Raw genomic sequence first — 21,006 nt, forward strand, 5'->3', positions numbered from 1 at the left:
GCTTGGAGGGCAGTTAGTGTTTTAAGATGGCAGTCCCCTGTCTTGTTTAGCACATGCAATGAGGACAGACCTATGACTTTTTGAGAAAGACATTTCTCCCACCTGTGTTTTTGGAATGGGTTGTCCCTCACTGCTTCTGTTTTGGGTTCTTATTGCTAAGGTTAGAGGGTGAATTTATAATATTCAGTATAATATTACAGTGAGAAGGAGCTCATTCTGTCTGGAAACTAGACTTTGGGCTGCAAATGAGCTATGTGGGCTCATGTCTACTGTAGATAATACCAGCAGCTTCCAGCAGAGACCAAAGGCAGGAGGCCGGATTAACTGTCTGGAAGGAAAAGAGGTGAGGAGTTAGACTAAAACCTAGGATGACGAGAAAGAACAAGCAGTTCTTAAACATGGAAAACTAGGAAGCTGCTGGCAAACATACAGACATGGGCCTTATGTACGCCCCATCTCACCAAGCAGCTCATTGGACGAGCGGCGTGTTTCTGTCCCTCCGACATGCAAATCTGGTAGAAAACATGCCTGCTTTTAGAAGGAAATTCAGTCCTGCTCAGCAATTTATTGACCTCAATGTGCCAGATCCTCGATGTCGGTCTTCGGAAGAGCTGTGTTGTGTTTCCATCTTGAGGCGGTTAGGAGAGGGCATGTATTATCATTATATAAAAGAAGGGAATTTCTACCTCATTCCCAAGATGGAAGACTTATCCTAGCTTCTCATGACCATGGCATGTCCTTACATGTAAGTACTCATGCGTGTTCTCTTAAACACATGTGCATAAGTCAGGATAAGCAATATTCCATGGAGGCTTGTTTTTGTTCCCTTGCTGGGCATGGCCACCATTGTCTCCTGATGGTGACTTCCCAGCACCCTTGGACTGTTGAATTGTTTATGGTCTCTATCATGATTAGGTATTTAAAAATGTGTATTGTTTGCTAATTTAATTGTTTATTTATTTTGAGATAGAGTCTTATGCACATCAAGGTGGCCTTGAACTTGCTATGGAGTTGAAGGTGACCTTGCTTTCTCCCTTGACTTCCCTGTGCTGGGTGGGATTGCAGGCCTGCACCACCTTGCTCGGCTTTCTGTAGTGCTGGGGATGGAGCTCAGGGCTTCCTGGATACTGGGCAAGCTTTCTACCAACAGGGCTACATTCTTAGCCCATGGTTGGGCATCTTAAAATCGCTGACTATGGGGCTGGAGGGATAGCTCCACGGTTTAAAGCACCTGTTGCTCTTGCAGAGGACGGAAGAACTGGGTTCAGTTCTCGGCACCCACATTGTTTCTTTCAACCTTCCATGACTCCTGTTTCAGGGGACCCGACACCCTGTCCTATCCTCTGCAGGCACCAGGCATGCACATGGTGCACGCACACACATGTAGGCAAAATACTCATATACATAAAATAAAAAAAATCTGTAAAAATTGCTGTCTTGTACTATTTTATTGAAAGAAAAAAATGAAGATTTATAAAGCTTTGAATGGTATTATAATTTAGGATGTCATTTGCTGGGAGGAAGGCAAGCGATGTTAATAAAAAGGTGTTTCACGTGAGAGAATTGCAAGGATGAGAACAAAGTCAGCAGTTAAAGGAAGAAGCATCTGTTTCCACACAAGAGCACAGAGCCACAGAGCAAACCGTAATTTGCTAAAATAGGATTCTAAGAAGTATTGTGACTAGACTTTGGGACAAAAAAAAAATAGAGTTCATGAAAGCAGGCAAGTGTTTTTGCCAAAGAGCAAGGCCTCGGAGTTATCCAGGGCAGTGTTAAAAAGACAGAGATGCCTAAATAAGGAAGGCTTCAGATGGTCAAGCAGAGACAATTTCAGCATCGCAAAGACAGTAATTATGGTCACTAGGAAGAAGTTTGGCTCTATTAAAAGAGCAGCAACACTTACAGAGAACAGATAATAGAATTTGTGCCAAAAATGCACCCATGAGCTTTTTTAACATTTATAAACTGTTCTATCAATTCAACCCAACTAGCACAGGCCTCGTGCTATTACAGCACAAGTAATAAACACATACATTTAAGAGGTGAAAGAGAAACAATTAAAACCTGCCTAAGGTGGACATGTCTGTGGTTTGATCATTTTCTGTCAAACGTGTTGGCTACCCAGAACTGCAGTGACCTAAGAACCAAGGTGAAAGATTTCAGGTCTTCTTCTGATTGAAGCTGACAGGTTTGGAATAGAGACTATGAGCTGCCTGGTCTGCGGGCTGAGATCCTGCAGGTAGCGGGCTCTGGAGAGACAGGCCATCACCTAGATGCAATGCAATGCCTTGCAATGCCACACTCATCTCCTGTTTCTTAAATCACAAAGCTTGCTTAATCACCACCATGGTGTGGTGGTCAGTGTGAACTATCAGCTTGTCAGAATTTGGAAGCATTTGGAGGGTGGCCTGGGGTGTGGCCCATGAGGGAGTGTCTCGATTACACTGAGCCGGAAGAGCTGTTTGAATTATAGGTAGGCTTTTCCTGAGGCTGGGCAACCTGCATTGTTAAAAGGCAAAAGGAGGGCCAAGTGCTAGCATCCTTCCCTTCTACTTCCTGATTGTGGATGTGATGTCAGCAGCTGCCTCAAGCTCCTGCTGTCTCGGCTTCCTGTCGTGGTGAACAGAACCTTGAACCATGAGTTAAAGTAAACAAAGCCATCTTTCCTTAACTTGTGTTTCTCACAGCAACAGGAAAGAAATGAAGAGATGTAAAAGTCAACAAACAAACAAAATAATGAAAATACACTTAAACATTTTTAAAGATTTATTTTTATCACTTTAAGTCATGTATCTCTTTTTAAAAACCTTGTTTTAATTGTGAGGCTATGTGAACATGAATACAGTCCCTTCAGAGGCCAGAAGAGGGCGTCAGGGCCCCTGGAGCTAGAGTTAACAGGTGGTTGTGAGTCACCCAACATGGGTGCTGGGAACTGAACTTGGGTCCCCTGGAAAAGCAATATATACTCTTTATTGCTGAGCTATTGCTCCAGCCTCTGAAAGTCTACTCTTAATGGACACTATTCCTTAGTCCATTCTGAACATCCTGAAATACAAACTAGCTCCTCCTACTTTGTGTACTGTAATCCTAGCAGTCGATTATAGGTGTTCCACAGTCTCCCTAGAGGATTGCTCCCACAACCTCTCTCCCTTTACTGGGTCCCCAAACCTGTAGATGCTCAAGATCCTAGGAGGACAATGTATTTGCACATAAACGTATCTTAATCTAGATTACTCAATACAAAATATAATTTAAGTATTTTGTGAAATGTTATTAGATGGTTCTGTTATAGGACATACTGACAAGCCTGAACATGTTCAGCACAGACACAACCACCGGTCTAATTAAAGAATAATGTCAGCCACTTGTGCCTGCTTTTGGTGGCTTCTAGGGATTGAATTCGGGTCCTCATACTTACAAAGCACGTGTTTTACTGACTGAGCCATCTTTCCAGCCAATGTATTCTTTTTCCTTAAACAAATGGAAATAACCTTTTGATGTTCATTCACTGATCATACTTAGCAAAACAGGTTAACAAGAAGTCAAAAACCCTTAACCCAGAGGCTGAGAGGGAGGGAAAGGAGGCAAAATGAAGGCGAAATGCCTACAACCAAACCAATGTGCCTAGGAATACTGCCTGGGGATTTGGGAAGGCGTTTCTGACCTCCAGTCTTAAGAAACTGGGAGTACTAGACAATTTTTTCTCTTACAGTTTGATCACCATGAACCAGCTGTTTTTGTTCAAAGTTGAAGACACATTCATTGTATCTCAGTCAGGCTGCCCCGTGCTGCCCAGGGGTCCAGACTAAAGGCTGCCCTCTCTGGGTAAAGGACAAGCGAGACCAAGACTGATCTCCTCCCATGTGCTGAAGTGAGATCTACAGGAGGCTTTGAAACTGTTTTCCTCTGATATCTTTGCTCTGAGGACATTTGTGTGACTCCTGCTACAAATATAATGGAAGTGGCCCAGCTTTGGCCAAAGCACATGCCAGAGCCGCCGTGACAGTGGGGGCAGAGACTCCAGTCTATCTGTTGTATACACTGAGCTATAGCAAATCAAACCTTTCTTCCAACAGTTGCCCGGTGCTTTCAGGTCTAGCAGAAGCCCTGATAAGGGCAGGGCCGGGGTATATATGAATATACAACTTCCCAGGGTCTGGTTTTACTCATGCCCTATGTTCCATCACCTCTACTACTTTAACACTAGGTACCTCTCTAAGCCCAGGTCCTCATCAGTTCTGACTTAAAGCTATATAAATTAGGAGCTTAGAAAATGGAAGTGTATGTGGCAAATTTGGAAAATGTGCCTTCAGGAGTTATGTCCCTGTATGCTGTCCCTAATGAACTCATTGACTTCTAACAGGCTGCCTTTGGGTGGATTGTTCTTTGGGCTAAACGTGTCACCTTATTTCTCTCACGTGTCCCTGGGACAATCAGACAATAATTAAACAGATGTCCAAAGTAATACTGGGGAGAGACAGTCTCTAAAGACGACAGAGATGTGAGAGTGTGTGAACGAACCTCCATCCCTGCGGCTAATTTATAGTAATTACATAACTATTTCCCTATTTTTTTTGGAATAGAGAATATTAATATATTTATGTCACAATTTCTGAATGGATATGGAACCTTTTTTTCCTACTAAGGAAGGTTAATAAGAAGAGTCAGTTCATCTGAAAGTCTTCTCTCGGGGACCTTTCTTGCCCCCAGCCCATCCAAGAAGATGTTTGTGAAACTATAGAAGAGTAACTTTTGCTGGAGACATCTGAGCAACTATGCGCTGTGTTCTGCTGGAGAGTTTGAGGTACACAGCAGAAGTCCTAAAGTAAATGGGGAAATGGGGAGCTCTCTACAGTGTCCACATGCCTAGCCCACTCCTGCTGGCTGCCTGAGCCGTGGGTTTCAAGTGGAAGCCCAAAGTGATGGAAGTAAGGATTCACCAAGTCACCACCCCGCCCCTTCCTCCAGTCTCTATTCTCTGCTTACACACCCACATGGCACAAGGACTTGGCACATTTAAGGGACTTGCTTGATCATTAATAGGGCTTTATTTAATTGGGGTTGCCTGCAGAGTTCCCTGGAGTCCAGTCTGAAGGGGTCTTGGGAGTGGTCCTTTGTCTTTAAGTTAATCACTCTGAGGATCCATGTTGCTCAAGAGAACAATGATTCTCTTGTGTCCACGACAGGAAGGAGTTGAGCAGAGAGAAGCACGCCTCCGTGCCTGGCCTTTTCTGTGAATACTGGGTTCTACACTCAGGCCTCACGCTCCTGTGTAAGCACTTAACTGACTGAGCATCTCCCAGGTCCGTGTCCTCTTTTCTTACAGAGTCTTTTGTTTCCAAGCAATATCCCCCACAGAAGAGCCAGAAACCCATGACCTACAGACTCTGGTGATGTCCATACTTGGCAGACATCAGTCTAACTAAAGACACCATGTCTGGGTCTCTCACACAATTGGATGTTGGAGTCTTGTCTTGGAAGAGTGAAGGAAATTGTAGGAAAATACCTGGGAAGATACGGTCTGGCAGAACCGCAGTCCCTGTCTCCGCTGGAATTGGAGTGGGTGGAAACACGTGGCCCATGGGATCAACTGGCTTCTCAGTTCTTGATGACTGTTGGGTTATCGGGTCAGCTGAATCAGCACCGCTTCCCAGTGCTGCTGAACAAGCTTGAGTTTTCAACAGCTCAGGAGCCCCCAAGCAGAGCCTCCTGCATCTGTTCTTCCAGACAGACATTGCGATTACAATGGTTCATTTGCTTTCATCTGATAAGAACTTGGAAGATCTTCCCTTGGTTACAGACTGGTTGTTTGCTGTGAGATAAAACTATACTTTCCTTCAACAAAGTGTTATGGTAACAACTCAGTGCAGTTACTGGACCAAATCTGGGGTGACAGGGAAACTATGACCAGCATCTCTCAGAGACAGCACTTCAGAGGGCATTGTGTAAACGGCAGAGACACTGAGCCAGAGATGTAATCTTTCCCTTCATTTTAAGTGTGACATATTTTTGTGGGTGTAGATTACTGAAACAGGAGGATGTCCGTGTTCGGCAGCATGGGACAGAAATGGGAATGAACTACACAAGAACAATGGAGAAAAAGCACAGAAAAGGATAAGACGCAAGACAAAGATGCAGAGAAAAGGCCCAAGTTGAAGCCCGATAAAGTAATGAACCAAACAGGGCCCTGGCGAGGCCAATGAGTGAAAACAGAAAAGCCACAAAGTGATAATGTCACCTTGAAAAGGGCTGAAACCACAAATCTGGATGAGACTGAAAAGAAAGGCGGCACACACGTGTGGATGCGTCAGAAGAATAAAACTGAAAAATTCTTAGGGACTGTCGAAATTGGGAGAAAGCTTAAGTCACATGAGTTAATGAGTTAATGTTTCTGAGAACTCAGGAGAGCACTGGTGCTGGGGGTTGGATGTGGTTTGAGAATGTGCCCCAAAGGTCTATGGGCTGAAGCTTGGTGTGACAGTCTCAGTGCTGCTGCTGCTGCTGCTGCTGCTCTTCCTCCTCCTCCTCTTCCTCCTCCTCCTCCTTGCCCTCCTCCGCATTCTCCTTCTTTTCCTCAGAATCCTACCTCCAATGATACCACCACTGGACACCCTAACCCCTAACAAATAGTTTTTAAAAATATGCGCATTACAGAAACTTGAAAAAACCACCACAGTTACAGAAGTGAAAGTTCAAAACGATCCCTCTCTTCAATTTTAAGCCCATTTCTCTTTAACCATTTGGATGAAATTGCTTCTAAAATGTCTTTTGTTTTTCTTGCTCTCTATGAGTTTGTTTTGATGCCTTTAGACCCATTGGCCATCTCTCTGCTACTTTGTGAGCAGATGCTAATATGTTGTGCTTTGAGATCGGAGAGCTGGTGATGACAGACCAGAAAGGGCATGGGAGATTTGCCCCTTACTGAATGTTTCTGGGCAGCAAATGTTTGGATTTATTTCTGGTTTGTCTCCTGGCAGATGCTGATGAAATCATTCTTACCAGGGGTTGCTTGCCTTGGAGTCCTTTAGCCTCTGTCTCACATCGAACCAGCCGTCATTCTTTCTCAAATCTCTTTCCTATCTATCCTGTCCTCTCCATCCACCCTCTCTGGCCTGGGTCCAAGCGGCGATTCTTGAGAATTTTTAGCATCTTAGTTAAGGCACTCTGGGGAGCTTTGTCCCAACTCTGCATGCAGGACTCAGCTTTGACTTTGTGAGCCCTGGGTCCTTCCTTCATCTCTGATCATATTATTTATTTATTTATTCATTATTAATAAATAATTAATAATAATTATATTTATTATATTATATAATAATTATATTTATAATTATTATATTTAATATTATAATTATTTTATAATTATTATAATATAATAATAATTATTAATAAATAATTAATAATAATTAATAAATTAATATTATATTAATTAATATAGTGTTATTTATTCATTTATTTTCTGTCTCTGTCTCCAGTGGAGACAGAACCCATCCCTCAGTTGTCCATCTTGTCTCACTATTCAGTGTAATGCAGGATTATTCTTTAATAGCAAGGTTACCTTATAGGAAAGGTCAACACAACCCACCCCCGGGCTGTGGTTGTGGTTTAATGTTACACCAGCATTGCGAGCACAGCATAGTTCTGGTCTGGCCTCATGCTGTGCCGGGGCTACACTGTTGTTCCCTGTGCTTGTGAGACCTGGGAGCTGGGGACTCTGCTTCGCTCCTCTTAGTGACCCCGAGGCTGACATATTGAACATCTATTTTTGGGTACTTGTAACCTCTCTGAGGATGGGAGAGAACTTAGAAAACAGATAAGCAAAATGCAATTGCATATTTTCCCATTATCTTCTTACCAATATACACAGGCAAGGAGACATCATCCTCATTGGCAGTAAAATTCTAAAGTGGGAACGATATTAGTAAGAAACTTTCAGGAGGGCTTGGGCTGTATCACAGCTGATAGGCTGCTTACCTAGCATGTACCAAGTCTTGGGGTTCATAAACCAAGTGTGGTGGCATATGCTTGTAATTTAGACACTAGGGAGGCGAAGGCAGAAGGATCAGGAGTTCACAGCCATCCTCAACTACACAGTGAGTTCAGGGCCAGCCTGGGCTTCAAAAGCAAAATAGAACAAAATGAACCCCCCAGAATGCCTGGTGAAGTTGGATCCTAGGAGTTCTGAGTGTCAGCCATCCACAGCAGGTACCTGGGATTGAATTAATGCTCATTGCTTTTTAGGAGCCTCTGGGCACAGGAGACTATAACTCAACGCTCTTGAACTCTGGAGACTGCCAACCAGTTTCCACAGTGTAGCCAGGTTGGTTTAGAAAGTCGATGGCTTCATCCTGCGTGTCACTCACAGGCGTCCTCCAGGCCCACACATCAGTCACAGAGGTCCTCCAGGTCCATACGTCACTCACAGTGGTCCTCCAGGCCCACACATCAGTCACAGAGGTTCTCCAGGCTCACATGTCAGTCACAGAGGTCCTCCAGGTCCATACGTCACTCACAGTGGTCCTCCAGGCCCACACATCAGTCACAGAGGTCCTCCAGGCCCACATGTCAGTCACAGAGGTCCTCCAGGCCCACACGTCAGTCACAAAGGTCCTCCAGGTCTGCACACCAGTCACAGAGGTCCTCCAGGTCTATACGTCACTAACAGGGGTGCTCCAGGTCCATATGCCAGTCACAGCAGTGTCCTCTAGGCCCACACGTCACTCACAGCAGTGTCCTCCAGGTCTATACGTCACTCACAGCAGTGTCCTCCAGGCCCACACGTCATTCACAGCAGACTCCTTAGATTCTGGGTCATGGGTTATGAATATCTTGATGAGAGGCCAGAGAGAACTTGGTTGGTGTCCCAGAGAAAAGCCATGGATTACCAGAGGCAGGTGGGAATGGGGCAAGAGGAGAGGTGGCCAGGACAGAGCAGCTGCAGCCAGGAGCAGATATGCCAGTCTTCTGAGACTTGAAGAAGGGTGTGCTGGAGGGAAAGCCCTGTGGTGTGTGGTCTGTCATGCCCCAGACAAGCCAGGGAAAGGATACAATGAGGGTATAAGACTACCACACAAGGCTAAAGGATACCCAGCTGGAGTGACCTTGGCATGGGCATGATCTTACTGTCCATCCTCCTGCCTTGAGGGAACATGGCAGAGACATTTGAAGGTCCAGTGGCAGACTCTCAGGCTGACCCAAGTTGTTTCAGAGTCCTTGGGGACCAGGGGTCTCTGCTCAGACCTACCAACTGTGCAAAGAGAAACAGGTTTAGAAACGTTACCCTCATCAAGGGGGCTTGCGGAGGGTTGATTGTGTTTTGCTTAGAATATTGCCATTGGACTCTGCAGAAGCCCACACCACTGAACTCCATTGCTCCCAGGATAGATATTCTGTAAGATCAGTGGGGTGGGTGAGGTGGCATCTCCCAGGTAGGCAGCCCCATGGTGGTTCTCTTTCCATGCCCAGACTGCCCTTGAAAAATTCTGGGTTCACTCTCTCTCATTGTGTCTGGGAATATGACCTGGTGTGTTCTGTGACTCCAACATGCATATAAAACTGAGTTCTACTTTTGTGACAATTTAAATGCATTTAAAACACTCAATAGATATAAATCAATAGAAATGTGTATTTAAATGAGGACACACAGAATCCCAGCTTTGTTCAGGTCTTTCTCTCACGGTAGCTGTGACTGGCTGTTACATTCATCCTACTTGAACTTTCCTCCAAAGATGGACGGTGACCTGGATCCTGAACTCAGGGAAAGTGTGGCTCCTGTAAGTTGTTTTTCCTTGGTGTTTTATCGTGGCGGTAGAAACGGAACCAGGGCACACATGAGCACACAGATGCAGTTATTATGGAGATATATGACATCATGCCTTGTCTTCTTGGGCCACCAGGGTGGTGAGCATTCTTCATGCCCAACTTTCTTGTCTAACACCTGCCCTTCCTGCTGAACTTTCTCAACAGGAAGTTCTTTATTGGCTTCGGGGTTTTTTTTTTTTTTTGAGACAGGGTTTCTCTGTGTAGCCCTGGCTGTCCTGGGACCAGCTCTTATAGACCAGGCTGGCCTTTAACTCATGGAGATCTGCCTGCCTCTGACTCCCAAGTGTTAGGATTAAAGGCGTGCACCACCATACCTGGTTCCACTAATGCTATTTTTAAAACCTATTAATTTTGAGGGAAATTTTACCAAAGTGAAAATTATTGTCATGGCTAATTCAGCAATGCCAGGAATGCCCCTACTGCACTTTCCACCAGATCTTTTACAGAAAGAATGTGTGTGTGGTCACCTACTGTAAACACGGGCAGGCTTGGTGACTGCTCAACTTATATTCTTATTCTTTTGTTTGGGATTCTTTTCAAGTGTGATCCACATAGTAAGCAGCATATTTTGAAATTTCATCACATTTATGATACTGAAAGGTCTCATTCCAAGTTCTTCATGTACATTCTGTGATATTGCCTTTAGTTTTTTAGTTCTTAAAAAAATAAAATTACTTCCCTCAAGTTTATTGTTTTTCAGATTTTTCTTTCTAATATTTTGTTGTCCTGACCCACAGCTCCCTTGTGTATTGTGGTTTTATGTCATGGTGGAGAAAGAAACCAAATAAAGAAATAAGAAGACAAAAAGACAAATCCAATAAAGCAATGGCCATTTACTGTGCCTGCGGAGAGCGGGGTGAGGTGGAAGAGCACTGCTGATAGGGAGAGTTACACACCAGTGAGCAAACCGTGCAGGCTGCAGCTCCCCACAGATGGAGTGCTAGGGTAAGTGCAATTGGGTTGTGTGGGTTCTGGTCTGGGAAGAAGCTCTGCCTCTGGTCCAGCAGGGCCCACGCTCTTTCTGGTGTGGGAAGAAGCTCTGCCTCTGGTCCAGCAGGGCCCACACTCTTTCTCTTTAGCTTAGCTGAAGACCTGCTTTCTTGCCTTGGAGGTAAATTCTCATCTCTTTCTTTTTTATTGGCCTGCAATAGGAAATCAAATTAGCAGGTGACAAAAAAGTTATGAAAGAAGTATCAAGTGGGCAATAAATAAACAAAACAAATCAAAATTTAAGTGTAGGATTCATCCAAGATCACATATGCTATGTCTTCTGAGTGATGATTTTCATGAAGAAATTGGGTAAATAACTTGCAGGAGAAGGTGTTCCTATATCTCCCTTCTGGTGGCTCACCTTCCTCCATAACAGAGAATGTGGTTGAAAGCTAAATATAACTATGCTGGTTAAATATAATGATTGCAGAAATCCGGATACTTTGATCAATTCTAGCACAGAATTTAAAAACTTATTTTCACCAAGTTTGTTTCCACTATTTGATGAGCGAAGGCCGTGACTAAGACATTGTCCAGTTTTCTTACTGTCTTCTCCATGGCTATATGGATGCTGCTAATAGTCTTTGGAGGAGGGCTTCTCTCCTTCCTCTGCTGCTCCCAGCTCTGCCCTTTGTACATGGGCTTGTTTGTACTGAATCAGGTGTGGACTGCCCCAGTTCCATTTCCCCACGTGGTCTCAGTTTCTAGAGAAGTCCAGGATGAGACGTGGGCAACAGAATCTCATCAACTCATTCAGCAGCGCTATAGGCCTCCCAGGCTCCAGGTGGGGGGACAAGCAAATATACTGAGCTCCCAGAGTCTCCAGGCCCAGCCACAGAGCATCAGTGACAGCAATAGCAATGGTGATGGGAACATAAACAGCAGCAGCAGGATCAGCAGCAAGAGGAGCAGCAGCAGCAGCAGCAACAGCAACAGAAGAAGCAGCAGAAACAGCGGAAGCAGCAGAAACAGCAGGAGCAGCAGAAATAGCAGCAGGAGCAGCAGCAGCAGAAACAGCAGCAGCAGGAGCAGCAGAAACAGCAGCAGGAACAGCAGCAGCAGAAACAGCAGCAGCAGGAGCAGCAGAAACAGCAGCAGGAACAGCAGCAGCAGCAGCAGCAGGAGCAGCAGAAACAGCAGCAGCAACAGCAAGACTGTCAACAGCAGTAACAACAACAACAACTTTGAGAGAAGTACCAGTGTCAACAGTGGCAATAATAATAATGACTGCAGTAACAGCGACAGTGACAGTAGCAGCAACAACAGAAGCAGCAACAGTAAGAACAGTAACAGCAGCAACAGCAACAACAATAGAATCAACAGCAACAATGACAGTAGCAACAGCAACAGTGACAACAATAAAAGCAATAATAACAGAAGCAACAGCAACAGTCACAGTAGCAGCAAGAACAGTAACTGCAGCAACAGTGATAGCAGCAACAAGAATAGTAACAGCAGCAGTAGCAACAATGACAGCAGCAAGAAGAGTAACTTCAGTAATAGCAACAGTTACAGCAACAGCTGCAGCAAGAATAGTAATAAGAAGAATAGCAATAGCAACAATGACAGCAGCAGCAAGAACAGTAACAGCAGCAACAGTGACAGCAGCAACAAGAACAGTAACAGTAGTAACAGTGACAGTGACAATGACAGCAGGAACAGCAACAGTGACAGCAACATCAGGAATAGTGACAGCAGCAACAGCAATGATGATAGTGACAGTGGTAGCAACAACAGTGACAGGATCAGGAATAACAACAATATCACAACCAAGAGTGAAGGCAGCAATAAGAATAATAATTGCAGTAACAGAAACAGTGACAGCATCAGCAAGAACAGCAACTGCAGCAACAGTAACAGTGACAGCAGCAACAGCAGCAGTGAGAGCAGCAATAGAAACAGTGACAGCAGCAAGGAGACAAGTAATTGCAGTAACAGTGACAGTTACAGTGACAGCGACAGTGACAACAGCAGCAAGAACAGCAACAACAGCATCAGCAAAAGCAACAGCAAGGACAGTAACATCAACAACAGTGACAGCTGCATCAAGAACAGGAACTTCAGGAATAATGACAGTGACAGCAGGAATAGCAACAGTGACAGCAGCAAAAACAACAGTGACTGCAACAACAGTGATAGTGACAGCAACAGCAGGAACAGTGACTGCAACAACAGCCACAGTGACAGCAACAAGAACAGTAACAGCAGCAGCAGCAACAACAATGACAGCAACAGCAAGAATATCAACTGCAGTAACAGCGACAGCCATAGTGACATCAACAACAGTGACAGCCGCAGCAAGAACAGTAACTGCAGCAACAGCCACAGTGACAGCAACATCAGGAACAGCAACAACACCAACAATGAAGGCGGCAGCAAGAACAATAACAGCAGCAATAAGAATAATAACTGCAACAACAGTGACAGTGGGAGCAGCAACAGTGACAGTGACAGCAGAAGCAGCAACTGCGACAGTAGCAGCAAGAACAGTAACAGCAGCAGCAGCAATGACAGCAGCAAGAACAGCAACTGCAGCAACAATGATAGGGACAGCAGCAGCAAAAACAGCAACAGCAACAACACCAACAGTGAAGGCAGCAGCAAGAACAATAGTAGCAGCATTAAGAATAATAACTGCAGCAACAGTAACAGCAGCAGCAAGAACAGAAACAGCAGCAACAGAATCAACAGCAATGATGACATTAGCCATAACAAGAGTAACAGTGACAGCAGTAATGCCAACAGTAACAGTCACAACAGCAACAGTGACAACAGCAACAAGAAGAATAACAGCAACAGTAACAATAACAGCAGCAGCAAGAATAGTAACTGCATCACCAATAACAGCAGCAACAGTGGAAGCAGCAACAGCAACAGTGATAGTAGCAGCAACAACAGAAATAGCAGCAGCAACAGTAATAGCAGCAACAACAATAGTAACAGTGACAGAAGCAAAACCAACAGTAACAGCAGTAACAGCAGCAGCAGTGGCAGCAACCATCGTAATAGAAGCCACAGCAACAGTCACAGTAGCAGCAAGGACAATGACAGCAACAATAGTGACTGCAGCAACAGCAATAGTAACAACAGTAACAGTGAAGGCAGCAGCAGCAACAGTGATAGCAGCAAAAGCAACAGTGACAGCAGCAGTAAGAATAGTAATTGTAGCAACAGCAACAGAATCAACAGCATCAACAACAGCAGCAACAGCAGCAGTAACAGTGACAGCAACAAAACCAACAGTGACAGCAGCAACAAGAACAGTGACAGCAGCAACAAGAACAGTGACAGCAGCAGCAGCAGCAGCAACAGTGAAAGCAGCAACATCAATAGTAACGGTAGAAGCAACAACAGAAATAGCAACAATAAGAACAGTAACATCAGCAACAGTAATAGTAGCAGCACCAAGAGTAATTTCAGCAACAACAGTAAGTGCAGAAACAGAAAGAGCAGTAAGAACAGGAAAAGCAGCAACAGCAACAGTGATAGCAACAACAAGAACAGTAACGGCAGTAACAGTGACAGTAACAGCAACAGTAACGGCAGCAACAAGAACAGTAATTGCAGCAACAGCAACAGAATCAATAGCAACAATGACAGTAGCAACAGCAACAGTGACAACAATAAAAGCAATAATAACAGAAGCAACAACAACAGTCACAGTAGCAGCAAGAACAGTAACAGCAGCAGTAGCAACAATGACAGCAGCAAGAACAGTAACTTCAGTAACAGCAACAGTTATAGCAACAGTTGCAGCAAGAACAGCAACAAGAACAACAGCAGTAGCAACAGTGACAGCAGCAGCAAGAACAGTAACTGCAGCAAAAGTGACAGCTACAGCAAGAATAGTAACTACAGCAACAATGATAGCAGCAGCAGAAATAGGAACAGCAGCAACAGTAACAGTGACAGTGACAGTGGCAGTGGCAGCAGCAACAGTGACAACAGCAGCAAGAACAGTAAAAACAACAACACCAACAGTCAAGGTGGCAGCAAAAACAATAACAGCAGCAATAAGAATAATAACTGCAGCAACAGAAACAGTGATAGCAACAGTGACAGCAACATCAAGAACAGCAACTGCAGCAACAGTAACAGTGACAGCAGCAACAATTTTGGCAGCAGCAGCAAGAGCAGTAACTATAGTAACAGTGACAGTTACAATAACAGCAGCAACAGCAGCCGTGAGAGTAGCAATAGAAACAGTGACAGCAGCAACAAGAACAAAAACTGCATCACTAGTGACAAAAGCAACAGAGACAATAATTGCACCAGCAACAGAAACAGCAGCAGTATGAATAGTAACAGCAACAATAGCAGCAGTAGCAGTACCAAGAGTAATTGCAGCAACAACAGTAAGTTCTGCAATGACAACAGCAGCAACAATAGCAACAGTAAGAGTAGACTTAGCAACAATGACAGCAGCAGCAAGAACAGTAACTGCAGCAGCAGCTACAGAATCAATAGCAACAATGGCAACAGCATCAGTAACAGTGACAGCAGCAAAACCTACAGTAACTGGAGCAACACCGACAGTGACAGCAGCAACAGAAACAGTAACAACAATAGTAACAGAAGTAACAACAACAGTTCCAGCAGCAGCAAGAATAACAGTACCAACAATGACAGCAGCAACCAGAACAGTAAAAACAGCAGCAGCAACAGTGAGAGTATCAACAGCAACAGGAACAGCAGCAGCAAGAACAGTAACTGCAATACCAGTAACAGCAGCAACAGTGACAGCAGCAACAGCAGGAACAGCAGCAGCAGCAGCAGCAGCAGCAACAGCAGCAGCAACAACAGCAGCAGCATCAGTGCCAGCATCAGTACCAGCATCAACAACTGCAGCAGTGTCAACAGCAGTAACAACAACAACATTGAGAGAAGTACCAGTGTCAACAGTGACAATAATGCCAGCATTGAGAGCAGCAGTGTCAGCAACAGCATAGACAATAGCAGTAACAATAACAGCAGTAACCACAACAGCAGTAACATCAACAACTGCACTGATAGCAGTGCCAACACCAATGGTAACAGCAGCAGCAATAGTAAAAACAATAGCAGGAGAAGTTGCAAAAATGGCAAAGACAGCAACTGCAGCATCATTAACAGCAGCAATGATAGTAATGATAACAACAGGGACAGCAGCTGCACCATCAATAGTAACACCAGTGGCAGTGTCACCAGAGAAAGCAACAGCAACAATCACAGCCCTAAGAACAGTAGCAACAGCAACAATAAGAGCAACAGAACTAATGGTAATATGAAGAACACTAGCAGCAGCGTTGACAACAATAATAGTACCAGTGACCATAGGAATGACCACAGCAAAAGAAGCAAGGACAGCAACAACAGCACTATGAAAGATGACAGCCACAGCTACAATAACAGCAGCAACATCAAGAACACCATAAACAATAGCCACTACATAAAATGTCCCAGCAGCTTCAGCAACAGTAGAAGCAGCATTAACGTGAGTGACAGCAACAACAATAGCAGCGTAAAGAGCAGCTATAACAACAACAAGGAAAAAAATAGCAACAAACAAATTAATGTCAACTGTAACTGCAACAACAGTAACAACAGCAGCAACAACAGTAACAGCAGCAGTAAGAACACTTACTACAGCAACAGTAACAGCCCTAACAGCAGCAGTGAGAGCAGCAACAGAACCAGTAACAGTGGCAGCAATAAAAATAACAACTGCAGCAACAATAACATTGACAGCAGTAACAGCAACAGTGACAGAGGCAGCAAGAACAGTAACTGCTACAACAATAACAGTGATAACAGCAGCAAGACAAGTAGCTGCAGTAATAGTCACAGTTACTGTGACAGTGGGAACAGCAACAGTGACAGCAACAGTAAGATGAGTAACTCCAGGAACAGTGACAGTGACAACAGCAACAGTGATAGCAGCAGCAAGAACAGTAACAGCAGCAAAAGCAACAAGAACAGTAATTACAGTAACAGTGACAGTGACAACAGCAACAATGACAGCAGCAACAAGAACAGTAACTACAGTAACAGTGACAGTTACAGTGACAGCAACAACAGCAACAGTGACAGCAGCAGCAAGAACAGTAACAACAGCATCAGCAACAGAATCAACAGCAACAATTACAGCAGCAACAGCATCAGCATAAGCAACAACAAGGACAGTAACAGCAACAACAGTGACAGCTGCATCAAGAACAGTAACTTCAGGAATAATGACAGTGACAGCAGGAATAGAAACAGTGACAGCAGCAAAAACAACAGTGACTGCAGCAACAGTGATAGTGACAGCAGCAGCAAGAACAGTGACTGCAACAACAGCCACAGTGACAGCAACAAGAACAGTAACAGCAGCAGCAGCAACAATGACAGCAGCAGCAAGAATAGCAACTGCAGTAACAGCGACAGTTATAGTGATATCAGCAACAGCCATAGTGACAGCAACATAAGGAACAACACCAACACCAACAGTAAAGGCAGCAGCAAAAACAATAACAGCAGCAATAAGGATAATAACTGCAGCAACAGCAACAGAGACAGCAGCAAGAAGAACAGTGACTGCAGTGGCAGTAACAATGACCTCAGCAACTACAGTGACAACAACAGTTATAGAGACAGCAGGAGCAGCAATTGTGACAGTAGCAGCAAGTACAGTAACAGCAGCAGCAGCAGCGATGACAGCAGCAAGAACAGTAACTGCAGCAACAATGATAGAGACAGCAGCAATAACAGCAACAGCAACAACACCAACAGTGAAGGCAGCAGTAAGAACAATAACAGCAACATTAAGAATAATAACTGCAGCTATAGCAACAGTAACAGCAGTAACAACAATAGTGACAGCAGCAGCAAGAGTAGAAACAGCAGCAACAGCAACAGAATCAACAGCAATGATGACATTAGCCATAACAGTAACAGTGACAGCAGTAATGCCAACAGTAACAGTAACAACAGTAACAGTGGCAGCATCAACAAGAAGAGTAACAGCAACAGCAACAGCAACAGTGATAGCAGCAACAATAACAGCAGAAGCAGCAGCAGCAACAGTGATAGCAGTAACAATAATAGCAGCAGCAGCAGAAATAGCAACAGTCACAGTAGCAGCAAGAACAATGACAGCAGCAACAGTGACAGCAGCAGCAAGAATATTAACTGCATCACCACCAGAAGCAGCAGCAACAACAGAAACAGCAGCAGTAAGAACAGTAACATCAGCAAGAATAAATGCAACAACAACAGTAAGTACAGCAACAGAAAGAGCAGCAATAGCTACAGTAACAACAGCAGTAACAGTGACAGCAGCAAGAATGGTAGCTGCAGCAACAACAATAGAATCAACAGCAACAACAGCAGTAGCAGTGACAGCAGTAACAAGAACAGTAACAGCAGCATTAGCAACAATGATAGCAGCTACAAAAACAGTAAATGCAGTAACAGTGACAGTAATAGCAACAGTAACAGCAGCAAGAACAGTAACTGTAGCAACAAAAACAGTAGTAGCAGGAACAGTAACAGCAGAAACAGCAACAGGATCAATAGCAACAATGACAGTAGCAACAGTGACAACAGTAAAAGCAATAGTAACAGAAGTAACAGCAACAGTCACAGTAGCAGCAAGAACAGTAACAGCAGCAACAGTGATAGCAGCAACAAGAATAGTAACAGCAGCAATAGCAACAATGACAGCAGCAACAAGAACAGTAACTGCAGCAACAGTTTTAGTAACAGCTACAGAAAGAATAGTAACTACAGCAGCAGTGACAGCAGCAACAAGAACAGTAACAGTAGTTACAGTGACAGTGGGAAAAGCAACAGTGATAACAGCAGCAGGAATAGTTACAGCAGCAACAGCAATGGTGACAGTGACAACAGCAGCAAGAACAGTAAAAACAGAAACAGTAACAGTGACAGCAGCAACAACAACAGTGACAACAACATCAGGAACAGTAACAACATCACTACCAACAGTCAAGGTGGCAGCAAAAACAATAACAGCAGCAATAAAAATAATAACTGCAGCAGCAGATACAGAGATAGCAGCAGTGACAGCAGCAAGAACCATAACTGCAGCAACAATAACAGTGACAGCAGCAGCAATTGTGACAGCAGCAGCAAGAACAGTAACTACAGTAACAGTGACAGTTACAGTGACAACAGCAACAGCAGCCGTGAGAGTAGCAATAGAAACAGTGACAGCAGCAACAAGAACAGAAACTGCATCACCAGTGACAAAAGCAACAGAAACAGTAACTGCACCAGCAACAGAAACAGCAGCAGTAAGAATAGTAACAGCAGAAATAGCAACAGTAGCTGTACCAAGAGTACTTGCAGCAACAACAGTAAGTTCTGTAACAACAACAGCAGCAGCAATAGGAACAGTAAGAGCAGCCTTAGCAACAATGACAGCAGCAGCAAGAACAGTAACAACAAGAATAGCAACAGAATCAACAGCAACAATGACAACAGCAACCACAGCAGTAACAGTGACAGCTGCAACAAGAACAGCAACTGTAGCAACAACAACAGTATCAGTGACAGCAGCAACACCAATAGTAACAGCAGTAGAGCCACCAAAGAGCAGGCCCCCATTCAGCTCCCACAAATTGCCAACAAGAGGAAATGCCCGTTCCAGGTTCCCATATCTGGTTTTGTCACAGACTCTGGGAGTTCAGCTTATTTGACATTTCTCACCTTAGAAAACATCATGGGGCCAGAAAAAACACTCGGTGTCCCATGGCTGCCAGCATGTGACATCCGGCTCAGTTGAGGCCTATGTCCTCAACAGTGATTCCTGGAAAAGCCTCAGACCCTTGTGCTTCAGCAGCATACTGCCCTAGGACCAGGTGCGTTACACAATTTTCTCTACCTTTATCAAGTGGACAACTTTTGCCTTCCTATCCAAAGAAAGCCCTTTGCGTAAGAGTTTCTCTTTGGTACAATGTCTGAGCTGTCAGCATCACTGCTCTTGTACTCTGGGTCACAATCAAGTGAGAGAGAGGTTGTGTGAACACAAGCACAGTTGTAGGGCGCAGACAGTTGTAGAGACCACACAGACACCACCCAGGAACAAACCATCCAAGGAGAAATACCTAACATTCCTCTCACCATTATAGATAGGATCACCTGATGTCCCTTAGCCCAGCACACACCCGTACCATTTCACCAAGACTCTCCTAGACAAATGTCAGCCAATCAAGGGTCCTGAACCCTACAAACCTTAGAAATCCCCCCACCCCAATCTCTGCTAGGCTCATGGTGCTCCAACCTCATGGCTGTGTCTGACGGTTGAATAAAAGCCTTTTACTTTTGCATACCCAGGCTGACTCCATTGTTGTTTGGCAGACCCTGCAATCTGGGCATAACACACTGATACCCTGGCAGCCCAACAGGTAACTGAGATGTCTGCTCAGGGACTGATGGGTGGGTAGCATTTACAGTGTGGATACACCAGGCAAAGGAAAGAGTTCCGTCATGAGCATGGTGGACAAACATGCAACATTTAATCAAGTCACCAAGAGAAGTGTGCAACATGAAAGAATATATACATATGAATTTCTTCTTTCTGGGTTTCTTCCATTTAATATTTCCAAACTCCAAAGGAAGTTGAGGGACTACGGGTTCCTGAAAGGATGGAAATCCAAACTACAGCGAAGGGAGACTACGTGAATATTTCTATAATTGTGTCATTTTATTTTCATTACTGTTTTATATTTGTCTGTCTATGTATTTATGTTGCATTTACCCAAATTGTAGAATGGATACTTTTCTATGTTTTGCTTTTTTCTTCCCAATAACAATGTATTTTTTGAGATCTTTTGCTATCAGTGGATACAAAATTGTCTCACTTTTTAAAAAGTGGCTATATAGTGCTTTGTTGTATGGGAGATTAATAATTTATTCAACTGGATTCCCAACTGAAGGGCATTTAGGTTGCTTTTAATCCTTTGTTGCATTAAAAGATGCTTTAATGATTGGTCCTCACCACATATTTCACACATCTGAATTTCAAGAGTTGGTGCCTGGGTGAAAGGCAGACAGGTATCACCCTGTTTCTAGGGTGGGGCTGACTGTCATGGAGGTTTCAGTGAATGGGTCACAGCCGGTGGGTGCTGCTGGGCCCTGCATCTTTTTCCCCAGCACATTGTGTTCCAACTAGTTTGATCTCTGATAACCCAGAGGGATGCCAGTGCTGTGTCAGCT

The 21,006-nt window shown here is 44.2% G+C and overlaps 1 protein-coding gene across 1 annotated transcript in view; it reads right to left on the reverse strand.

Annotated features, from left to right (window-relative positions):
* Positions 1–10,754: 10,754 nt before the first annotated feature.
* LOC125391412 (solute carrier family 22 member 2) overlaps positions 10,755–21,006 on the reverse strand; it is a 44,172-nt gene continuing 33,920 nt past the window's right edge. Inside the window, exon 11 of the mRNA XM_048420762.3 lies at positions 10,755–10,961. Coding sequence (XP_048276719.3) covers positions 10,895–10,961 — 67 coding nt within the window. The 3' untranslated portion in view covers positions 10,755–10,894. The remainder of the gene's footprint in view (positions 10,962–21,006) is intronic.

The sequence above is a fragment of the Myodes glareolus genome, chromosome 1 (assembly GCF_982192425.1).
Source record: "Myodes glareolus chromosome 1, mMyoGla1.1, whole genome shotgun sequence".
Taxonomy (NCBI): Eukaryota; Metazoa; Chordata; class Mammalia; order Rodentia; family Cricetidae; genus Myodes; species Myodes glareolus.